The sequence below is a fragment of the Lissotriton vulgaris genome, chromosome 10 (assembly GCF_964263255.1).
Source record: "Lissotriton vulgaris chromosome 10, aLisVul1.2, whole genome shotgun sequence".
In the NCBI taxonomy this organism is placed as follows: Eukaryota; Metazoa; Chordata; class Amphibia; order Caudata; family Salamandridae; genus Lissotriton; species Lissotriton vulgaris.
Genome location: NC_141698.1, coordinates 1,113,431,144 through 1,113,450,473, shown reverse-complemented (window position 1 = coordinate 1,113,450,473; position 19,330 = coordinate 1,113,431,144). Strand labels below are relative to the sequence as shown.

The 19,330-nt window shown below is 43.4% G+C and overlaps 1 protein-coding gene across 1 annotated transcript in view; it reads right to left on the bottom strand.

Moving 5' to 3' along the window:
- Positions 1-5,476: 5,476 nt before the first annotated feature.
- Positions 5,477-19,330, bottom strand: part of LOC147689413 (vomeronasal type-2 receptor 26-like) — a 766,627-nt gene continuing 752,773 nt past the window's right edge. Inside the window, exon 4 of the mRNA XM_086940092.1 lies at positions 5,477-6,384. Coding sequence (XP_086796218.1) covers positions 5,477-6,384 — 908 coding nt within the window. The remainder of the gene's footprint in view (positions 6,385-19,330) is intronic.

The window sequence follows — 19,330 nt, the reverse complement described above, 5'->3', positions numbered from 1 at the left end:
GTAGGTGGCAGGACCTTAAAGCTACATGTGAGTCCAAGAACCCGAAAAAAATGTGGAATCTTTTTAAATGGGACAGGGGTGGGCAACGTGAGAACCCTCAAAATAATGTTGCCAAAGCTCATGGGTTGACTACTTTAAGCCACAATATGCTAGTAATGAAGCTGGTAATAGTGAGGGGACTTATGTCCACATTTTCTACAATGAAGACGCCTTCACTGTGGGAGATGTTGACAGAGCGCTAGATCTAGTGACTGAGGGCCGAGCTCCGGGCATGGATTGTGTCCCCGCCGACCTATTCCTAAACAATAAAAATAGATGGCAGTTTTACATCATGTACTTGGCAAACGCCATTGCCCAAGGGATGGAAGTTCCCCACTTGTGGAAAGGTGCCGAAATAGTGCTGGTTTATAAAAAAGGGGACAAGTCGTTAGCGGGCAATTATAGGCCTATTAGCCTGATTGACTCCATCCAAAAAATCATGGGCCGGCTAGTATTAGGGAAAATCCAGACCTGGATGGATGATGATAACATCTGGAGTCACCTCCAGGCTGGCTTTTGTCCCAAGACCAGCACCATAGATCAGGTCTTCCGCTTCATTATCCTATACTGGCGCACTGTGGTCTTGGATAAAGGTACTCTATATGCCGTCTTTGTAGACTTAAGGGCAGCTTTTGACCTAGTTCCCCGTAGCAAACTGTGGCAAGTTCTGGAAGAGCTAGGGATGGCCCCTGAGTTGTTGAGTTTGGTCGTTCGCTTACATGAGGATACGTTCACTTGGGTTCGGTGGGGGCGCCAGGGAGAGGTTATGGAACCTTTCCCTGTTGAGTGTGGAGTGAGGCAAGGTTGCATTATGGTGCCTACCTTGTTCTCGCTCTTTGTGAACAGGGTGGCGAGTTTCCTCTCCATGGTCCCGACTGATGCCCCTGCGATGTCTGGTGAGCGAGTCCCGATCCTCATGTTCGCGGACGACACTCTGATAATTTCAAAAACTCCAAGAGGGCTTCAGGGTGCCTTAAAGCGCTTTGAAGACTTTTGCTTGGGCCGAGGCCTGGAAATAAATATAGCAAAAACGAATTCATGGTCCTTACTGACCCTAAGCCCCTTGGGTCTGCTAAACCATTTATAGGGAGGATATATAGGAACAAATCCCCGCTAGAGCAGGTTGACGCCTTTACTTATCTGGGGGTTACCCTCCAGAAAGACCTGGGATGGACTAGCCAATTAGATCTAGCAGTGCTTAAACATCACCAGCAGGCAGGTATCCTTCTCAAAAGGTTTAAGTCTTCTGTATCAAAACCCATTAGCCCATTATTAGAAATTTATGGAATGAAGGTGCTAAGTTCGGCTCTTTATGGAGCTGAACTTTGGGGGTTTGAAAACTTAAGTAGTTTGACGCTAGCAGAAAATGAATTCCTGAGAAAAGCTACTAGCGTTCCACTAAGTACCCCGCTGACACCCTTAATGTGGGATCTTGGGAAAAAACCCGTCCAAGACCTTGCTTCCCTACGCCCACTTTTGTATTGGCGTAAGATATGGACCACAGAAGAACTCCAGCATTATTGCGGGGGGTCTAAAGGAAATAATAGCCAAAGATTCCTCCCACAAAATAAACTGGCTAAAGGCCATAAGGTCCTTGTTATTTAGCCTGGGAATGAGGGAACTCTGGGATGACCCTGCAAATGCTGTATTTCCTTCCCAAAAAAATATGAAGACAAAATATTGGGAGATGGTTAATTTAAAAACATGTACGAAGGGTCTTTCTCTGCATCTTACTGGTCGCTTTCTGGAATTCAAGGCACATCCTAAGCTGGAACCATATTGGGATGCCATAGAAAAGCAGTATGACCGTAAACTCTATTTCCAACTTAGAGTAGGCTCCCCTCCAACAAGGTCATTTACAGCTAAATGGGCAGGAGAGAATGACTATGATAAATGCCCCAGGTGCAGGGATGAACAAGAGACTATAAGTCATCTTCTCTTTTTCTGTCCCCTCTATGTGGCCCCTAGATTGATGTGAGTGAAACCGATTTGTAAACTAATTGGCACCCGCAGACATAAAGAGGCACTAAGAATTTTATGTACAGAGCCTAGCCCCCCAATTGCCATAGCTGTGGCCAAGTTTTTAAAGTATTCCGATTGATTTCGCGAAGGAGAGAGAGACGTTCCACTGACTCCAAAACAGTGATCGCAAAGCGGCACTTAAACGAGTGATTTTCAGATTCTCCGCCGGCCGGTGGATGAATCGTATGCATAAATTGCACAAGATTTTGTGAAGTCAATGACCCCGGAAGAGTAAATACCTTTGAGGAGTAAATATTGTCGGCTGACAGATCCTCCTAACCCCGTCTCAGAAATAGACGCAGGTCTTTGATCCCTACAGGTTGTCCAGTCGTATTTTAGTCCTGATGAAGACCGGAGCTGGTTGCGAAAAACAAGCACCGTAACATAGGGTCGAAACGTCGACGTAATATTGCCCATCAGTCCCTACTAAGTTTCAACCACAACTAGAAAATTGTAATACGGTTGTAACCAATGTATAGTGATTTTTGGACTGGTTTTTAATTGTCATTATGTATGTTTATTTGTGAATTATAGTAAATGTCACGGTTTCACTTTCATGCACTTAATGTAAGCCAATTGTTTGTCTTTGGATGATTTATGTTTAGGACAACCCTCTAAGTATATGTACATCAGTGTCGTTTGTATAACTAATGATTTATAAAATAATTAAATATACAGGATTAAATCCCAAAAATGGTGTGTTTGCTTAGTTTTTAATTGGATATTTGTAATTTCGAAATAATACTGCAAATATCGTCTGTCTTAAGGACAAACAAAGCAATTGCTTTTCTTCCCAACAGACTCATTGTCGCATATATACACTTGGAACCCAGGTTCTGAGGGTCACAGTGCCACCCCATTATAATTAATAACGTTTTTAAAATGGGCATGGGTAATTCGGCCAAAAGAATTACGGCAATGACATGTGACCCCTATTCCACCTGCATAACATTGTTGTAAATTTAGGGGATGTATTAGCTAATTGAGCTTTGTGAAATATCACCCTGGACTATAAATTGGTTTAGTTTTATGGGTTTATGGATATATGAAATTCGACATTAGTCCCTCGTAGTTTAATTTCTTTTTAAATATTTATTGTACAATATTTTTTAATGATATTTTATACATTGGGAAATGTGTATTTTATGTACTGCTTTTATGACTTAATTGTCGAATAAAGTTTATGAATTGACAAGCTTAGCGGAAGGTGCTTTTATTCAGTTTCTTAAGTACTGTGGCAGATGGTACATCCCCTTGGACATCCATTGCAAGCTGACCAGGCAACGGCATCTCATTCTTTTGTAACACCATTGAACGTTTCTAGAATTACCAATAGAAGCTGCAACACATCCCCTCCCAATAATATGCAGTTAATGTAGCCACTAACAGACCTCCTATTCAAATAATAATAATAATAATGCAAGGCAGTGTTGACCCTATCTTATCAGATAATCTAAGAGAAAGCACCTGTGCAGGATCCAGGACTGTAATAAACTCAAGAAGATATGAAGCAAACTGCCCAGATAACAGACAGCAAATATATCAGCCTAGTTGATTTAATAAGACCTAAATCAAGAAGGGACTTGCGCCTTAAAGTAGGTTTTGAAACCATGAAGGTTTATCTAATATTAAAGTGCAATACAGAAGCAAAATAAAATAGTCAAAATCCACACTGAATCAATACAGGTACTTATTTGCATGAGACTCAGTCAAATTGCAGCAAAGAGAATGAAATGAAGTACAATCTTACAGTAAAGTCATAATCAGGAGGCAGACTAACATGGGTCCTTTCTCTAAAGCCAGGGCAAACCAGACATGGCTCACATCCAAAAACATCTGTTTGTGTAGCAAATTTTACAATGATAATCAAATCATCAGCATAAGGTGTTCGTGTAATTGTGGACAATTGGCAAATAGCATACAACATGATATGCAGTGTGATTTAACACCATCCCACACACCTCCTAGATGAATATTACCTAATGCAATCAGATGTCTCAGTACAAATCAAGTTACCCTTAAACACTTAAAATCTCAAAAAAAGAAAGTGGACCACAGTATTGTAGACAGTAGGATCCTTGAAATGTAGTAAAGTCTTCCTCTAGCCTTCTTCTAGAAAAGCATGTCAACACAGAGAAGAAATGAAAACGCACATCATGGCTGCTTTAGAATTCAAAAAGGAGTTTATGGCTGGTGTGCACCTAGTTTTGCCAAGTACAAGAAAATACAGTTTTGCAAAGCACAGTTTTTGTTTTAGCGCAAAAATATAACGATAGATACATTTAAATAATTTGAAATCATCTCTCTCAGCAGTAAGGCTTTAAAAGCTACAATGTTCATATGTTCAAGGCAGTATAATTGTGATGTGTACAATCAAGATCTATTTGGGTGTAAATTATGAACTGTGACAATACCCCAGTGCAACATGACATCTCTGCGCTAGTTCTTCAGTAAATTTTCGAGCACAAAGTTGAGTGCAGAACATTGGCTGCAAAAATATCAAGCCAGGATGGGGTCTGAAGCTGTATTGTCAAGGCAAGCGCATTGGTAAGTCTAGATTTAGGATCATATTTACTAAGATTTCATGCAGCTCAGCGCGTCACCTTTCTGTGCTGCACTGTGTGATAGGGAAAGGGCAGGAATGCACCTTACTTAACACTATATGGCATATTCCTGCCATTACTGTCATTTCCCAGTGCTGGTGCAGAATGTGCTGCCTAGTACTAACACAGGCCCCCTTGCACCATGGTGTGAGGGTGCCAGCGTTGTAAGCAGGATTGCATTTGTACAGAAATGGACACCTTTCTGCATGAAAACGATCCCCAAGGTATTTTCCTCTTTCTGTGTGTGCTGCAGAATGATGCACAGATAGAAAGAGGGAGTAACAAGGAGAAATACAGATACGTCTCCTTGTTACGGCTTATGCGGGAAGGCATAGTATTCTGACACATTCTCAGGCCTTCCAGTATTGGCAAATATCGGAATACTTCAGAATGAATGAGTGGATGTGAGGGAGCACCCACGGTCCACCCATGGAATGCCTTCCCAGGGCAGAGTAACACAATGCAGCGATTTGCACTGTGTTGTGTTTCTCTGGATTTATCAAGCCACTCAGGACAACGTAAGGAGGCTTGCGCGACTTGATTAATCAGAGGTTTTGTGTCACCCTTGGGCCCCTTTGCATGGTTAAAGGGTGACACAAAACCTACTTAAATAAGCTTCTTAATATTTTTACCTCCACGCCGATGTGCCTTGGTGATATATATGATGTCAAGATACATAGATGTGAAGTTAAGAATAGTAAATGTAAACACAAACTTATATATACCTACATTGAAGAGACCATGGTAGCCAATATTCTGCACTTGGTATTGTTGCAGGACAATAATTGCCACTCAGTATTGTGCTATGAGTCTCAGGTGTTTACTTGTTTTCCCATTAGATAGTCCTTGGTGTTCAGCTCAGGCCTAAGGAGGATGATGTAGACTTTAGGGATGAAGATACAGCCTAGCAGTCCAGAGCTGGAAGTAAGGATAGCGAAGATCTCCACGGCCACCATGTTCCTCCCCTTGGTGCTCAGGTACGCTGGGATGAAGGAGACCCAGACGCTGCAGAACACCAGCATGCTGAAGGTGATAAACTGGGCCTCGTTGAAAGTAGCCGGTAACTTTCTAGCTACTGAGGCAACAACAAAGCTCAGAAGAGCCAAGAATCCCACATAGCCAACCACAGCAAAGAACGCAGCGACAGAACCTTCGTTACACTGTAGGATCATCTTCCCGGTTTCTGCTTTGGTGTCAATGTCTGGAAATGGAGCAGAGAGATGGAGCCACACAGTGCAGATCACCACCTGTACCAGTGAGCAGCCAAGAATTACAAAGATGGACAATTGAGGGCCCACCCACTTTCTGAGTTTACTGCCTGGCTTTGTGGCATTGAAGGCAATGATAACTGTGAGAGTTTTTGCTAATACTGTAGTAACAGCAATAGTGAAAACAATCCCAAAGGCAGTTTGACGAAGGAGACAGGACTTCTTGGAAGGGCGACCAATAAACAAAAAACAGCAGAGGAAGCACAGCATGAGGGAGATGAGAAGTATGTAGCTGAGATCCCGATTATTGGCTCTAACCAGAGGTGTGTTGCTGTATTTAATAAAGATTCCCAGCACTCCAGCAGTGATGATGAAGAACAAACTTGTAATGGAGGTTAAGGCAACTCCCAGAGGATCCTCATAGGATAGGAACTCTACCACCCGTGGAATGCAGGAATCTCTCTTCTGATTGGACCACTGGTCTTCAGGGCATGATAGGCAGTTTGGCATATCTGCATGAAAAGAACATTGTTCAGTATTATTGGAAGATGCTTTCAAGTAGGGAAAAATAATAGAGATGAATGGAATGTGACAAAGTGAAGTAATTATGACCTGTCCTATGGCTAGCTATGCACCTGTATGCCGGTGTACTGTCTGTGGAACATGCACACTGGGTCCTGCAACTCATTAACAAAAAGACATGGACTATGCATCTCCATAGAGGCTGCCGGGAGGACAGTCTGAGGAATAACTGACAGCTTGTGGTGGTCACTCTCCAATCTTTGAGCGTGTTATAAAATCCATCACAAACCAAGGAATAGTACCGGAATATTTTTTGAGTTATTGGCTGGTGGCCCCACTGCTGATGGAGCAGTGTAAACGAAAAAATAAAATGATAATAACTGAAGTTATTCTCATTTTTTTGTACGGTCAGGCAAGGGCGGGGCAGAACTTGGTACCCTGACTTTGGGTAGGGGGATTAGTTATGCACTCTGTAAAGTGTGCATCAATATTTGACTGGCCCTCTCGGGCCGGCCAAACATTCATGCACACTTTACATGTTCATCATGCAGGCTGCTTTACAGCCTGCATGCAGAACATGGCCAGGCCCCCATTCCCTAGCTGAGTGCCGAACCACGGAGCTCAGACCGATCACAACACTGCATTGCAGCATTGTGATTGGCTCAGGGGAGTCTGGCTGCTTACCAATCACAATGCTGCATTGCAGGGTTGTGATTGGCTGTGGGGATACTGGGTGCCTCCTGTTTCCCGTAAGAGACTCACTTGATGTGGGAGAGACGTTGGTGAGATCAGGCTAGTGTTTTTTTTTAAATTTTTTTTTATCCCAACTCCAAGCCACCTGCCACCCTGTACCTTACCGGCCATTTCTGGCTGTAGAATGTGCTTACACTCTTCGTGACTACATAAAAGTATGCATGAGTGTTTAATGGTCTTTTATGGGGGATTGCACAAAGGCAACAGGACGTTTCTCTTTTTCACAGAGGCATGTCCTCAAGCAAAAGAATAATACCCAGATTTGAATGTTTGTAATAGAAGTTTACAACTGTCTTTAGAGAAGGGATCATATAGCTGCACCTGTAACGTCAGTTTGGCCCATGCTTGCAAAAAGTCCCCATGTTGTATTTTCACTGGTGCTGATAGTTTGGAAATGTGGCCCCTTATGCTACACTATGTGACTATCCCAGTTTTTCAATGTAATCTCCTGACCTTATATAAGCCTCTTAAACATAAAGGCCCCTCCACTGCACTATATACACAATATTGAAATGACTCTTCTCCCTATTCTTGAAAACCAATACCTCAATGTAGAACTCTCTTTTGCTTGAAATAACATTCCCTCTATAAATATTCAAACCCTTAAATAGATAAATATCTTACTATAAACCACAAAAGTCCTATATGTTTGGACACTGAAGACATGAGCACTGGCAAACTTTGGATTTTTGCCAATGTGTTACATTTTCTCAAACACAAGTAAACATTATATACCGTAGCACCAGTGTCATTTCATTACACCTCTATCAAAGAATAGTAGGCCTAACACACATAGATGGGCACACATCGGATCTCAGATTCACAAGCTCTCGTAACCTACAGACTGAATCCCCCATGCCTCAGATCTGGACAGACCATTTCTCTATTAAATTTCATCTCCATGTGAGAGAGTCTCTGGACCTCAAGACCATGTGTCCTAGAAAGGTGGTACAATGGAGAAAGGTGTCTCCAGTACTTTACATCTCATTTTACTGCCTCCTCCCTACTGCTCACAGAGATATTCATCTTGATTTTAATGATTTTGAGGAACCATTTCCCTAGGCATTATTAGGCATCGCTCCCCAAAAATGTAGCCACCTCAAAACTTAGAAAGCCTTGTCTCCCTGGTTCTCAGAGTCTCTAAAGGCAGAAAAAAGAGCCTGCAGAAAGCTGGAACACAAGTGGCAAACCATACAAACTTTTGCAGACAAACTCACTAAGCAGCCTTAGGCATTTACCATAGAAACATCAAAATTACTAGGAAGTCCCACATAGTGAACAGAATTAACAACATTGGAAACACGACAAAGGAATTATATATGATTGTAAATTAATTTACCAAACGTTTGACCTGTACCTAATCTATCCCAGCATCTCAGTCTCTTTGTGATGACCTTGCCAATGGGTTTTAAAGAACAAATTTCAAAACTTTATGACACTCTGTCAAATGGTCCCTCACAGGCAGGGCGGCTTCACCTGCCTCTTCATAGTCTAATCATCCCAGTCTTCTGGAATATTTTAATGTAGTCTCCCCTGAGAAACTCTAGGTTCTAATTAATAATATCAAATCGGGCTCACCGGAGGATTCTGCTCTTCCTTACATCATTACAGCCTTGGTCCCAGCACTCCTTCCTACTATTATGGATCTGTTTATTTACTCCCTGAATATGGAAACCATTCCCACAAAAAGGAAAGCAGCGCTTTTGAGACCTATTGTATATGAACCCACGGCAGATCCTTCAGACCTTGCAAATTATAGACCAATATCACTTATTTTTCTCAGAAGAATTATGAAGACTGTTATTAACAAACAGCTGATTTTTTTCTTGGAAACCCACTCTCTGCCAGACCCTTCTCAATCTGGTTTTGAGGCTTTTCATAGTACAGAAACTGCACTGATTGATGTTCTCTACACCATTAGACTCTCCCTGGATGAAGACCACCCAGCCATGCTGGTACTACTGGATCTCTATCGGCAGCATTCAACAGCATCTCACATTCTATTCTAGTCCAAACACTGGTTGAGGTAGGTGTTGGCTGGAAAGCCCTGGGTTGGCTACATCTTCAGTCTTATGGATATGCCCTTTCGGTTGCGACAAACAAAGCTCTCCAAACCAGACTTCAGGTGGTACAAACCACAGCTGGCTGCCTGATCTGCAATTTGCTTTCCCGCTCCCCATCGGAGCCCACAATGACATTTTTGCATTGGCTCATGATAAAAAAGCGCTCCCTTTTTAAACTCCTCTGCCTCGTAATAAGTCCCTCTTTGGAAACAGTCTACTCCATCTACAGGAGAAGGTACAGTTTTATATACCCATGCACAACCTCAGATCCAGTGGGCAACTCTTACTCAACCCACCATATCCGTACCATCAAATATGGGTGCAGATCTTTTTCTATTTGGCCCCCATTACTGGAACAAGTTACCTTTGTACATACGAGCCTGCCTGGACTTCGCTTATTTCAAAAAATTCCTCAAAGCTTGGCTCTTCTAATTCCTTTTGGTATTGCTGTACTGTTTTAGAGTGCATTAGCGCTTGGAGACCCTCTTGGGGGTGTTTTGTTCACACTTTATAAATGAAAATAACATAACATTTGCACTAATTTGTATTACCGAATATTTTACTTTTTGTTTCTGCCACACATTTTTTTTTTTTGCAGAGTTTTATATAGTGCAAACTTGACCCGAATCGGGTATCAGAGTGCTTTACATAGCACCAGTTATGATACATGAGGACACACATTCATTTTTGTTAGGTCTGGAGAGATTAAGTGATTTGCCCAAAATCACAGGATGTTTGTTTAGCGTTGTTACCGAGACTCGATCCCAGATCCCCAGGTCCGAGGTCGAGCGCCCTAGCCGTTAGGCCAACTTCTTGGAAATCGAATTCTGCTGGGGGAAACATCTTCAGTGTTACAGAGATGTAGTAATTTAGCTCTTGTGGGCTGCATTGGACTCTTGCAAGGTCCCCTTCTCTAAATCATACTGTGTACAACAGTTTTCTATGCCTTTATTATGAGCGCCTGCAAGTTCCTTCTTACTGTTGAATGTGACAAGGCATAGTCATTTATTTAAATGGAACCTTTTCGATCTCACCAAAGGGAGACTTATCTGGCTGAAGCATAGAAAGGGAGGTGACAAAGAGGAAGGCAAGAGTCACAGGGACCCTCATCTGCCAGGTGCCACCCCGCAGAGGAGTCAACAATATCTCTGGCCTCATCGGAGTAGAGACAAAGGTCTTCTGGATTGGGTCATCCTCATTTTAGAGAGAAGTTAAAAAACATGGTTGTTTGATCAACTTTAGTTTAAATGAGTTCTATCATGTCAGGTATTTTCTAGAACAAAGAGTGCCTTTTAGAGGTTGTGGTTCGTTTTTCTTTTCCAATTAGAACCACTTACTTCCAAAGTGATTAAATATTTGAATTGCTAAAGATCTTGGTTTGATACATGTTGTGGACTTGTGCATATCCGGCTGGGGAGGCCTGGACAATAGGTTTCCTGTCACAGGGAGGTGTAACCACCTCCCAGGCAGGCTTTAGTGTATTGGGGCTGGGTAGGTGCCCTCCAAGAGTGCTTTGATGTCTGCACTGGGGGCACATTTGGTGTCCCTGTGCATAGGCCAGCTCAAACCGGTTGCAGGAGCTATCAGTCCCTGCTCTGGCATGAAACTGGACAAAGGAAATGGGAGTAGCCACCCCTCTTTCCTGACCCTCCCATAGGTGGGTCCCTAGAGTTTGTCCCACCCCTTCCTTGGATATAAAGTAGGAACCCCTGACTACAGGACTTTAGATTTACCTGGACGAAACTCTGATACATAATCCTGGAACTTTGACGATCTACAAGGCGCTAGATAACTGAAGAATCTCACTTGGAGTAAAGGAGTTACTCCCCTGCTTGGCAGGCATCAAAGACGCATCTGACCGGTTTGCATTCCTGAAGCTCCTGAAGACTCCGAAGAACTGTGCAACACAGGAGGGGGGTTTCTGTGGTCTCTAAGGTCGATCTGTGTGCTCAGCAAGTTTGAGGCCTGTATCTCACGTGGAGACCGTGCAACCTGAACCTCTGTACACCGCAACCATTTGCAGAAGCATCAGCTTTCTGGCGACCCCTGAGGCTGAGATGTGGGTTACTTGTAGCCCTGATCTCGAACAGCAATTCCACTGAAGATTGCCAGCCTACACTCCGTGAGTGTTCTTTGAGCCGGCCCTTTGTGTTTTCTCTCGAGGTCCCTTCGCGATCCCTGGTCCATCAACCTGTGGGTCCCTGAGAAGGCAACTCTAACTTTCCTTGGACTTCCCCGGTTGCTCCAGACAGGCCCTGACTCTCCATCGCTTGGGGGGTTCCCCAGACCTTGTCGGTCTGTATGTTTTCTCTTCCAGTGTGGGTTGCTGTTGCCAAGGCTGGATGTGTTCAATCCGAATCCAGCTCCTGGTCGTCGTCAAGGCCTCCTGGTCCTCATGACTGCAGAGTCAAGCTTCACCTCTTCACACCTGAAGCACCCGACATCAGTGGGCATTCGTCTATCGTGCCCCTGGTCACTAGCTAGTGACCGAGACTCTGTCCCCTCTACTTTCAGGTTCTTCACATCTTCGATCCAGGCTTGGATCCTCCCGTACTGTTCCCGGCAGCAGCACTTTGCAGCTCATCGCCATTGAAATCAACGATGATTCCCGACACCACCTGGGTGAGGTAATTTGAGTACTCCAATGCTCCTGTGGGTGTTGGCCCTAGAACCCCTTAAGTCTAAAGGGGTTTGTCAAAGTTCTCTCCTAAGTGTCCTTTATCTTTAAAATTCCAACTGCGACTTTCCCCATAGAAGCTAACGGAGCTCACGGCTGTGTTCTCACACTGCACGCGTCTCCAGTGGGTCCCCTGTGTCACTACCTTTGGTGGTTCCTTGGGGTCCTTGGGGCCCCAGTGATTCTACACACTCTAGGCACTGTGTCTAGTCAAACTGTGGTTCTTATACCACTTTCTTAATATATGGTTTGGCCTCCCCCTGGGGCCCATTGTATATTGAGTTATTTACTGAAGGTCTATTGTGTTGATATTGTGTATCTTGTTCTCTAAAATCATAAAGAGGTTAGTAGAGAGTGGTTAGTAATAAATAGATATATTCTATATATACATTGTGTGGTTCTCCTTTAATTTGGTCGTTCAAGAGGTTATAATCTGGTAAACCAAGCTGCTTTACACTCCTTCAAGAATTAACCTGAAAGCTTCTCTACATAGCCTCCACTAGGATAGCTTTTAATAAAGGTTTTCTTAAACCTATCATTAATGAGGGATGTTTGCACTGGTGTAAGGTACCCACTAGAACTAGTGGACAGCATATGCCAGGCCAACTTCTCACAGGAGTGTTTGCGGCATCTTCTGAATTTATTGTGCAAATTATTTATGGTTTTCTTGAGTAGCTTGGGCCAAGTCTCCTATGGAAAACTAAAGAGGCAGGGAATGTAGGAGTCAACACAGAGGAAGTGTAGTTGTTCTCTTCAATTTCTTAATGATGTATACTCAATGTTATATTTGTGGAGACTTCTTAAAAGACATATCACCAGTATTAGTAGACCCGCAGACTGTTTCGAATCAGTTATCGATGCACTGCGGCTTGACGTGGACTAACAACAGCAATTGAGGGGATCTGTTATCTGATCCATGAGCTCCAGGATAGGTTGACAGCCGGTGGCTGGGACACATAGTTTCTTGACTTTGTGCATTGCTTCTTTCATCGGTCCTGAAGAGGCCAAAAATATTCGGCCTAAACGCGTCAACATTTCTTTTAAAAAGTCTCCACAAAACCAAAAAAGCAGTGTATTCAACATCAAGCACACATCATTAAGAAATTGAAGAGAACAACTACACTTCATGTATATGTACTAATATAAGGGACTATCTTCTTCGCTTGTGATTGTGCATAAAATCTATAGCAAAGCCTCCACTGTATATTTAAGGAAAGAGGAGGAGTTATTTTTAGGAGTGTTTAACTTTAATGTATATTTTATCATGTGACACCATACAGCAACAGATATTTATGTACAGAAGAATTGATGAATACATACTGACATGATTGAATAAAAGAATGTATGAATTTAGTCTGTTGATAGAAGATTAATTGAGGTAATCATTTTGATGAATTTGCGGTGTATGTATTTTTCCCCACATCTCTTTTGTAGTGAATTGCTTAAGTTAGATAATATAGGGCCAGATGTAAGGAAAATGAAATTTTATATGGCTAATATGTCCCCTGCGTGTACCCCAACGTTTAGTATATGTGCATGTCACTCATGCATTTTCCCTTAATGTCCTGAATAACGAGGCCTCTGCATTAACGTCCTGCATCAGGATGTCAGCCATCAAGATTTCCATGTAAGAAACGTTAATTCCGCACCGAGGCCCATGCTGCCAATGTGTTTGTACTGTGTACGTTTAAAGTCGAGATGAACCCATTTTGTGGCTCAGCTAGAGCCAGGACCCGAATTCAGGTTTTCATGCCTCCTGACACTCTGAAAGTTACAGCTTCGTATCCCTGACCTCTTGCATACTCTTGGCTCAGCCGAGAGGCCCCGCACATGGTGCTAAGACAGTATTATGCACAACAGTTATCTGCTTGCTCTAACAGAATCACATTCCTGCCTAGTGAAGAAAGTAAACAGAACCCGTCTACAGAGATAGAGCCCAGCCTTTCTGTCTCAGTTTAAGTGATTTACAGAGTTTGCATCCATAGAAAGCCCAAAGCCCCGACGCAATGCACGAAGAAATATATGCCCACACCGGCTCTTGGTGAAGAGCGACCTTTTGCTCCAGATAATACATTGCTCCAGATAATACATCCCCGGACCTAAGATATCAGATATTACTAGATGTGCAGGTCGCCCTGACACTGAAGGCCTCCCTACTAGACCGAAAGTCAGCTCCCCCCAGCTTCCCCCAGTTACACGTCAATTGCACGTCATGACTAAGTTGCGCGCACAAGTAGGGCAAAGTTCCAGCTTCGCCATGTCACCCCCCTCCATGTATCCACCCACCTATGACACCCACCTATGACTCCTCAAGTGTACGCCTACATGCACGCCCACATGCTCTTATCTCTCTTTCCCTTGCTCTGCCTGGAGCGCTCCTCCTTCTCTATGCAATTTAATGTATAAATATTGTACTCTGTGAATAAAATTCAGATGACAACCCTTCCTGAACCTTAGTGGTGATGGAACCCGATTCTCCCTTAACTCGAGTTATTGAAATAAAGCCCTTCTGAATCGGACACCACGGACTCTGCCTCTCATTTAATGCATGACCCTTTGTTTAAGTATAGAAATTATGGCAGGGTAATATTTTATTTACCACATGTAGGTAGCTAAATACCGGTTGGTAACGGTCGAAAATCAGTGAATTTCCCGTTACCGACCGGTAATTAGCCATTTCCAATGTAGGAGGCTGGAAATAAGGATTTGGTAATTTACTAATTTGTTATTTTAAGGAATCTGTAAAATACTGAATCGTTATTTTAAGGAATCGGTAAAATACTGATTCGTTATTTTAAGGAATCAGTAAATTACAGAGTCCTTAAAACCTATGTAGGTAGCACTTAAGTGAGTGCATTTTTGCTTTAAGGATTCGTTATTTACCACCAACTACAAATTGGTGGTAAATACCGAATACCTTTAAAAAAGCAATTATTTGCTTTATTAAAAGTGCCATGTGGCAGACATACATGGCCTTCGGGCATGTTTGTGCGCCACAAGTGCACACATGCACAATTCAGGGGTGCAGCAGGGTGTCAATGTGACACCCTGCCACCCTTGAATATGCTCCCGCTAGTACCGATTCGGTATTTACCGAATAGGTAACAGTGTTTGGCTTCCCATTCATGCCTATGGGCCTCCATAGGAATGAATGGGAAGGTATTCCTTATTAATCAATCGGAATTACCGATTCGGTATTAAGGAATATTACCGAATTGGTACATTTTACTGATTCATTACCTACATCACATTTACCGATACTTCCCAATCGGTAAAATTCGGTATTTAAGAATTGGTAAATTGACATTACCTACATCTAGCCCATAAACACTTAACACAGTTTGTATTGAGTGCAATACCTACTACGTCAGCGAGGGCTGTTCAAGCTTTACAACCACATTTAGCTGTGCCAGCAATTAGTCCATTCACTATCAACACAATTTCGGGTAACGTTCCCCCGAGATGAGAGAAAATTCAACTTGAAGCAGTGTTTCCCCACACAGGTCCCAAACACAAACATCGAATTCTCACAATGTGCCTATCACTTGGTATGGTTCTCCCAGAGGAGGATTGTGCAACTTGGGACACAAACTTTGCTGTCTTATATACCATAACACATGGTACATCATCCATCGCTATTTTGCCTGAAGTGCTAAAACAGATTTAAAATGAATTTGGGACAGCCCCGGCCCTGGACTTGGGGATGAAAATAATTTTATCAGTTTCTCCAATTATTTTAAGTAATATTATTAGGGAGCCAACAGCACTGGTGGTACTCCAACGCCTCATGCAGGTACATGTTAAGGGCAAAGCGTGCAAATGAGCAAAAATTATTGCTGAGATCTATACATCAATCGGTTAAGATATTTTGGTCACCAGACCTAATAAGCCACAGCCTAGGGACAGTTTTGAAAAAGATGCTATCAAACAGGCACCTGAGTTGTCTCTAATGCACATGGATAAACAAAAAAATAAAGATAGGCCTGGATGTAGCTTGCAGAGTTTCACTCCACAGAATTCTGTGGAGTTGTTGGAAACCTCTGTGAGATTTCAAGGAGTTCCATGAGTGTGCAGACTTTGTGAGGGCTGGGGCTTGAGGCTCCAGCAGACCGAAGGCAGACAAGCTTCCCTGTACAGTGAAGGACCTGGCCCCCTCTGGTTCAGGTCCTGCAGGTCCTTGTTTCCCCGACAGTGTGTGCTCAGATAGCAGGGTGTAAGTGCACCAAGTTGTTTGTGCAGCATGTCTCCTCACTGACACGCTGTGAAGCACTGGTCTCAGGGAAGATGTGTCAGCGTCTAGGCTCTGCATCTTACTTGTACTCCCCTCCCCAAGATCACACCACTGCAGGCTCTCCCATGCTGGGCTGCACTTACCACCATGAGGCTTTGGCACCAAAGCCCTCTGGCTCCCTGATCTTGTCTGACCTAAGGGGGTCCTCGGTGTCTCACTGCATTCTGGAGGATTCTGCTTGGTCATAAAAATGCTCAAAGCTTTTAAAATTCCAAATAGAAACTGCACAGATTCTATATTGAGATGATTTCCACAGTGTAAATATGTGCACACTCATCAGCTCTTCTGAAGATGTTTGATTAAGCCAGTAGGTCTGGAGCATAACTGGAAATGTAAGCCATTGTTTTTTGGCTTTGGCCAACGCTTGTTTCAAATTCCAGATATTGAGCCCTCAACTCAGATCTGTCTCTGATAAGGAATCACGAGCTCCCAGCAGCTCGTCATACCATGATGGGTGCTATGTCATAAATCCTCCTTTGCTCATGGCTAAGGGCTGAAGCAGTGGTTTTCCACCCTCCTTTGTGCTTTTGGGTGGGCTGTTGTTTAAGGTGCATGAAATTTGCAATGAATTTTATTCTTTGTGAGGTTATTTCAATATCTGCAAAAACACTGTGAGGTTGATGGGTTGTACGCTTTTTGTGAAAACTTGGGGCTCCATTAGGATGTCGGGTAGATTGCCACCACTCGCATGGTGGTGGCGATCCGCCCGACATCCGTCCCCGGCCGCCACCCGTTTCCCCCCCGCCATAGTACTATGGTGGGGGGACCACGGTGGACAGAAAGACCGTCCGCGGACTTGTTGGCCGGTCGGAAAAGAGTTTAATATGGTGGCGGTGTCTGCGGGACACCACCAACCATATTATGATAGGGGTGGACACATGCCTTTCTGTGGTGGCGTTGCCGCCACGGAAAGGCATGCGAGAATCACTTGCCGGGGCCCGTTGCGGGCCCCCAGGGAATCTGGGGGTGGGGGTGCACATGGGGGGTGTACCCCCCTGCATTTCAATATACAACTTGGCAGGCACCGCGCAGTGCCTGTCATGTTGTGCATTGAACTGCATGACGTGCATTTTTAGCATTGCGGTGGGCGGTGTTTCAGCACCGTCCACCGCAATGTTAAAAATGCGGGATGCGCCCGCCAGTGTGCCGGGCGCATCCTATGGGCCCCACGGGACCCCCGCCCCTATGGCGGGCAGTCCCTTTTTGCTTCGGGATGGCAGGCAGACAAAGTCCGCCCACCTTCTTAATGTGCTCCTTGGTCTTTTGCAACAATTTGTAGCAGAAGGAAAAAGTGTAGAGGAAACTGCTGCCTAAAGTCCATAGTGTGCATAGAAAAACTGCAAAAGTGATATTGCTGAGAAAACTTCTACATGGTTTAAATTAACCTGCAAATTATCTACAAATGTGGGAAAAAACAGTATGAAGGGGAAAAAAACGTTAAAGCTAATGCTGAAAATTGGGCTGTTAATTGTTGCTGCCAATTAGAAATTAAAAGAAATGCACACCACCCTGTGATATGGGCTGACCCTTTGGCTGCATTAACACAGAGCTAAGGGTAGAGCAGAGGAAGCTGGGAACGTGGCCCCCACATCTCCAAATACTCTATCTCCAGCCTACCTTTGTCATCTTCACTGAAGTATTTGTGATCTCTCAAGAGGAAAAGCAGAATTTGGTGATGCCTCAGTCAGGACTCGGGAGACAATTGACAGCTCCAGTCCAGACCCATCTCAGACTCTGATAATCGTTCTAGTTAAATTCACAGGTAAGATGCATGGGCAATAGAGAATAGCATCACACCAGCTCTTATTAGGATTATCAGATTTAATTTCACCACCAGTTTTTTAAGTAGGTGGGAGGTAAGCTCCGCCAAACTCTGAAAACTCCACTAGCGAAGTGGAGTTCACTGCCCACCCTCAATGTTTATGACATGCATCTAATGGTCTATGACTTAAACACACACTTAAACATAGTAGATTATATTATTTTAGGATTTGCTGAACATGGCTACAAATTCAATTACAGAAAACTAAAATGTATTTTCTTAGTGTACTATTCTTAGGATTGGAACTTTCAGATGAAGGTAAAAGCCTTTTCCTATATTTCTTAGTTGAATGTTGTCTCTTACAGCCACCAAACACCATTAAAAAGGTACAGTTACTTTTAGTATTTCTCAACTTTGGTTAAACATACATACAGCACTACGCACAGCTAGTTAACCCCGTATAACTTAATTTGTCCTGATTTTTTCCAACAAACGTTTGACTACAGAACATTCTAATATCCTCAGAACATGCCAAACTGACGTACTTGCATCCAGACACTTGCGCACTTGTCCCAACACAGCTAACTTGTAGCTAAATGGTAGTAAGTTTAGGATTTTGTCTTAAGTTAGTTCTGTGAATCAGGCCCACAGTTGCTTTAGTACAGAAATGCTATTGGCAGCATTTGTCCTTATCTGAAATGTTTGCCAGCAAATTAAAAGCTCCACCACAGCTTGCCCACTACAGACATCCCTTCTTATTTTGAGTAAATCTTTGACATGTGTCAATTTGGATTACTGCAGACCTCTGAACTCAGATCGTGCGTTTAAGTGTAGTCTTTTGGCCGTAGATTTATTTCTATATTCCTATGGGTGTGGCCACAGGGATCAGCTGACGCTCAAACTGTTAATAAAGACTTGCAAGTCTTTATTGGGGCATATGCAGTAGCAGCATTCCACTCGGATCAGGGCCCGGCGTTTGGCTCTAGGGCTTACCAGTATACTGTGGAAACACTGGGTATTGCTGTCCATTATTCCTCCCCCACATAATCCTGAGAGAAATTTGATATTCTGCTTAGACGATCCTTGGGTGGTCAGACTCCTATGAAGTCCTCTGTGGGGTCCAGATGTACAACCCTGGTGCAGAGCCAGGACATGGCACACCTTCTGACATCAATGAACATTTTGCTGTCTTACAGGAACTCCAAGACTTCCAAGATGAGCACTCAAATGAAATTACCAAATGTTCTGCCACTGATGAAGTGAAGAAGCAGCCAGCAACTTCTGGGTGGATTCCTATAGGTGAAGATATAGGTTATGAGACTTTTACTGAAAGAAAAAATTGTGACTGTGTCACAGTTCACATGTCCCCCAGGAGGGCACTGACAGCATG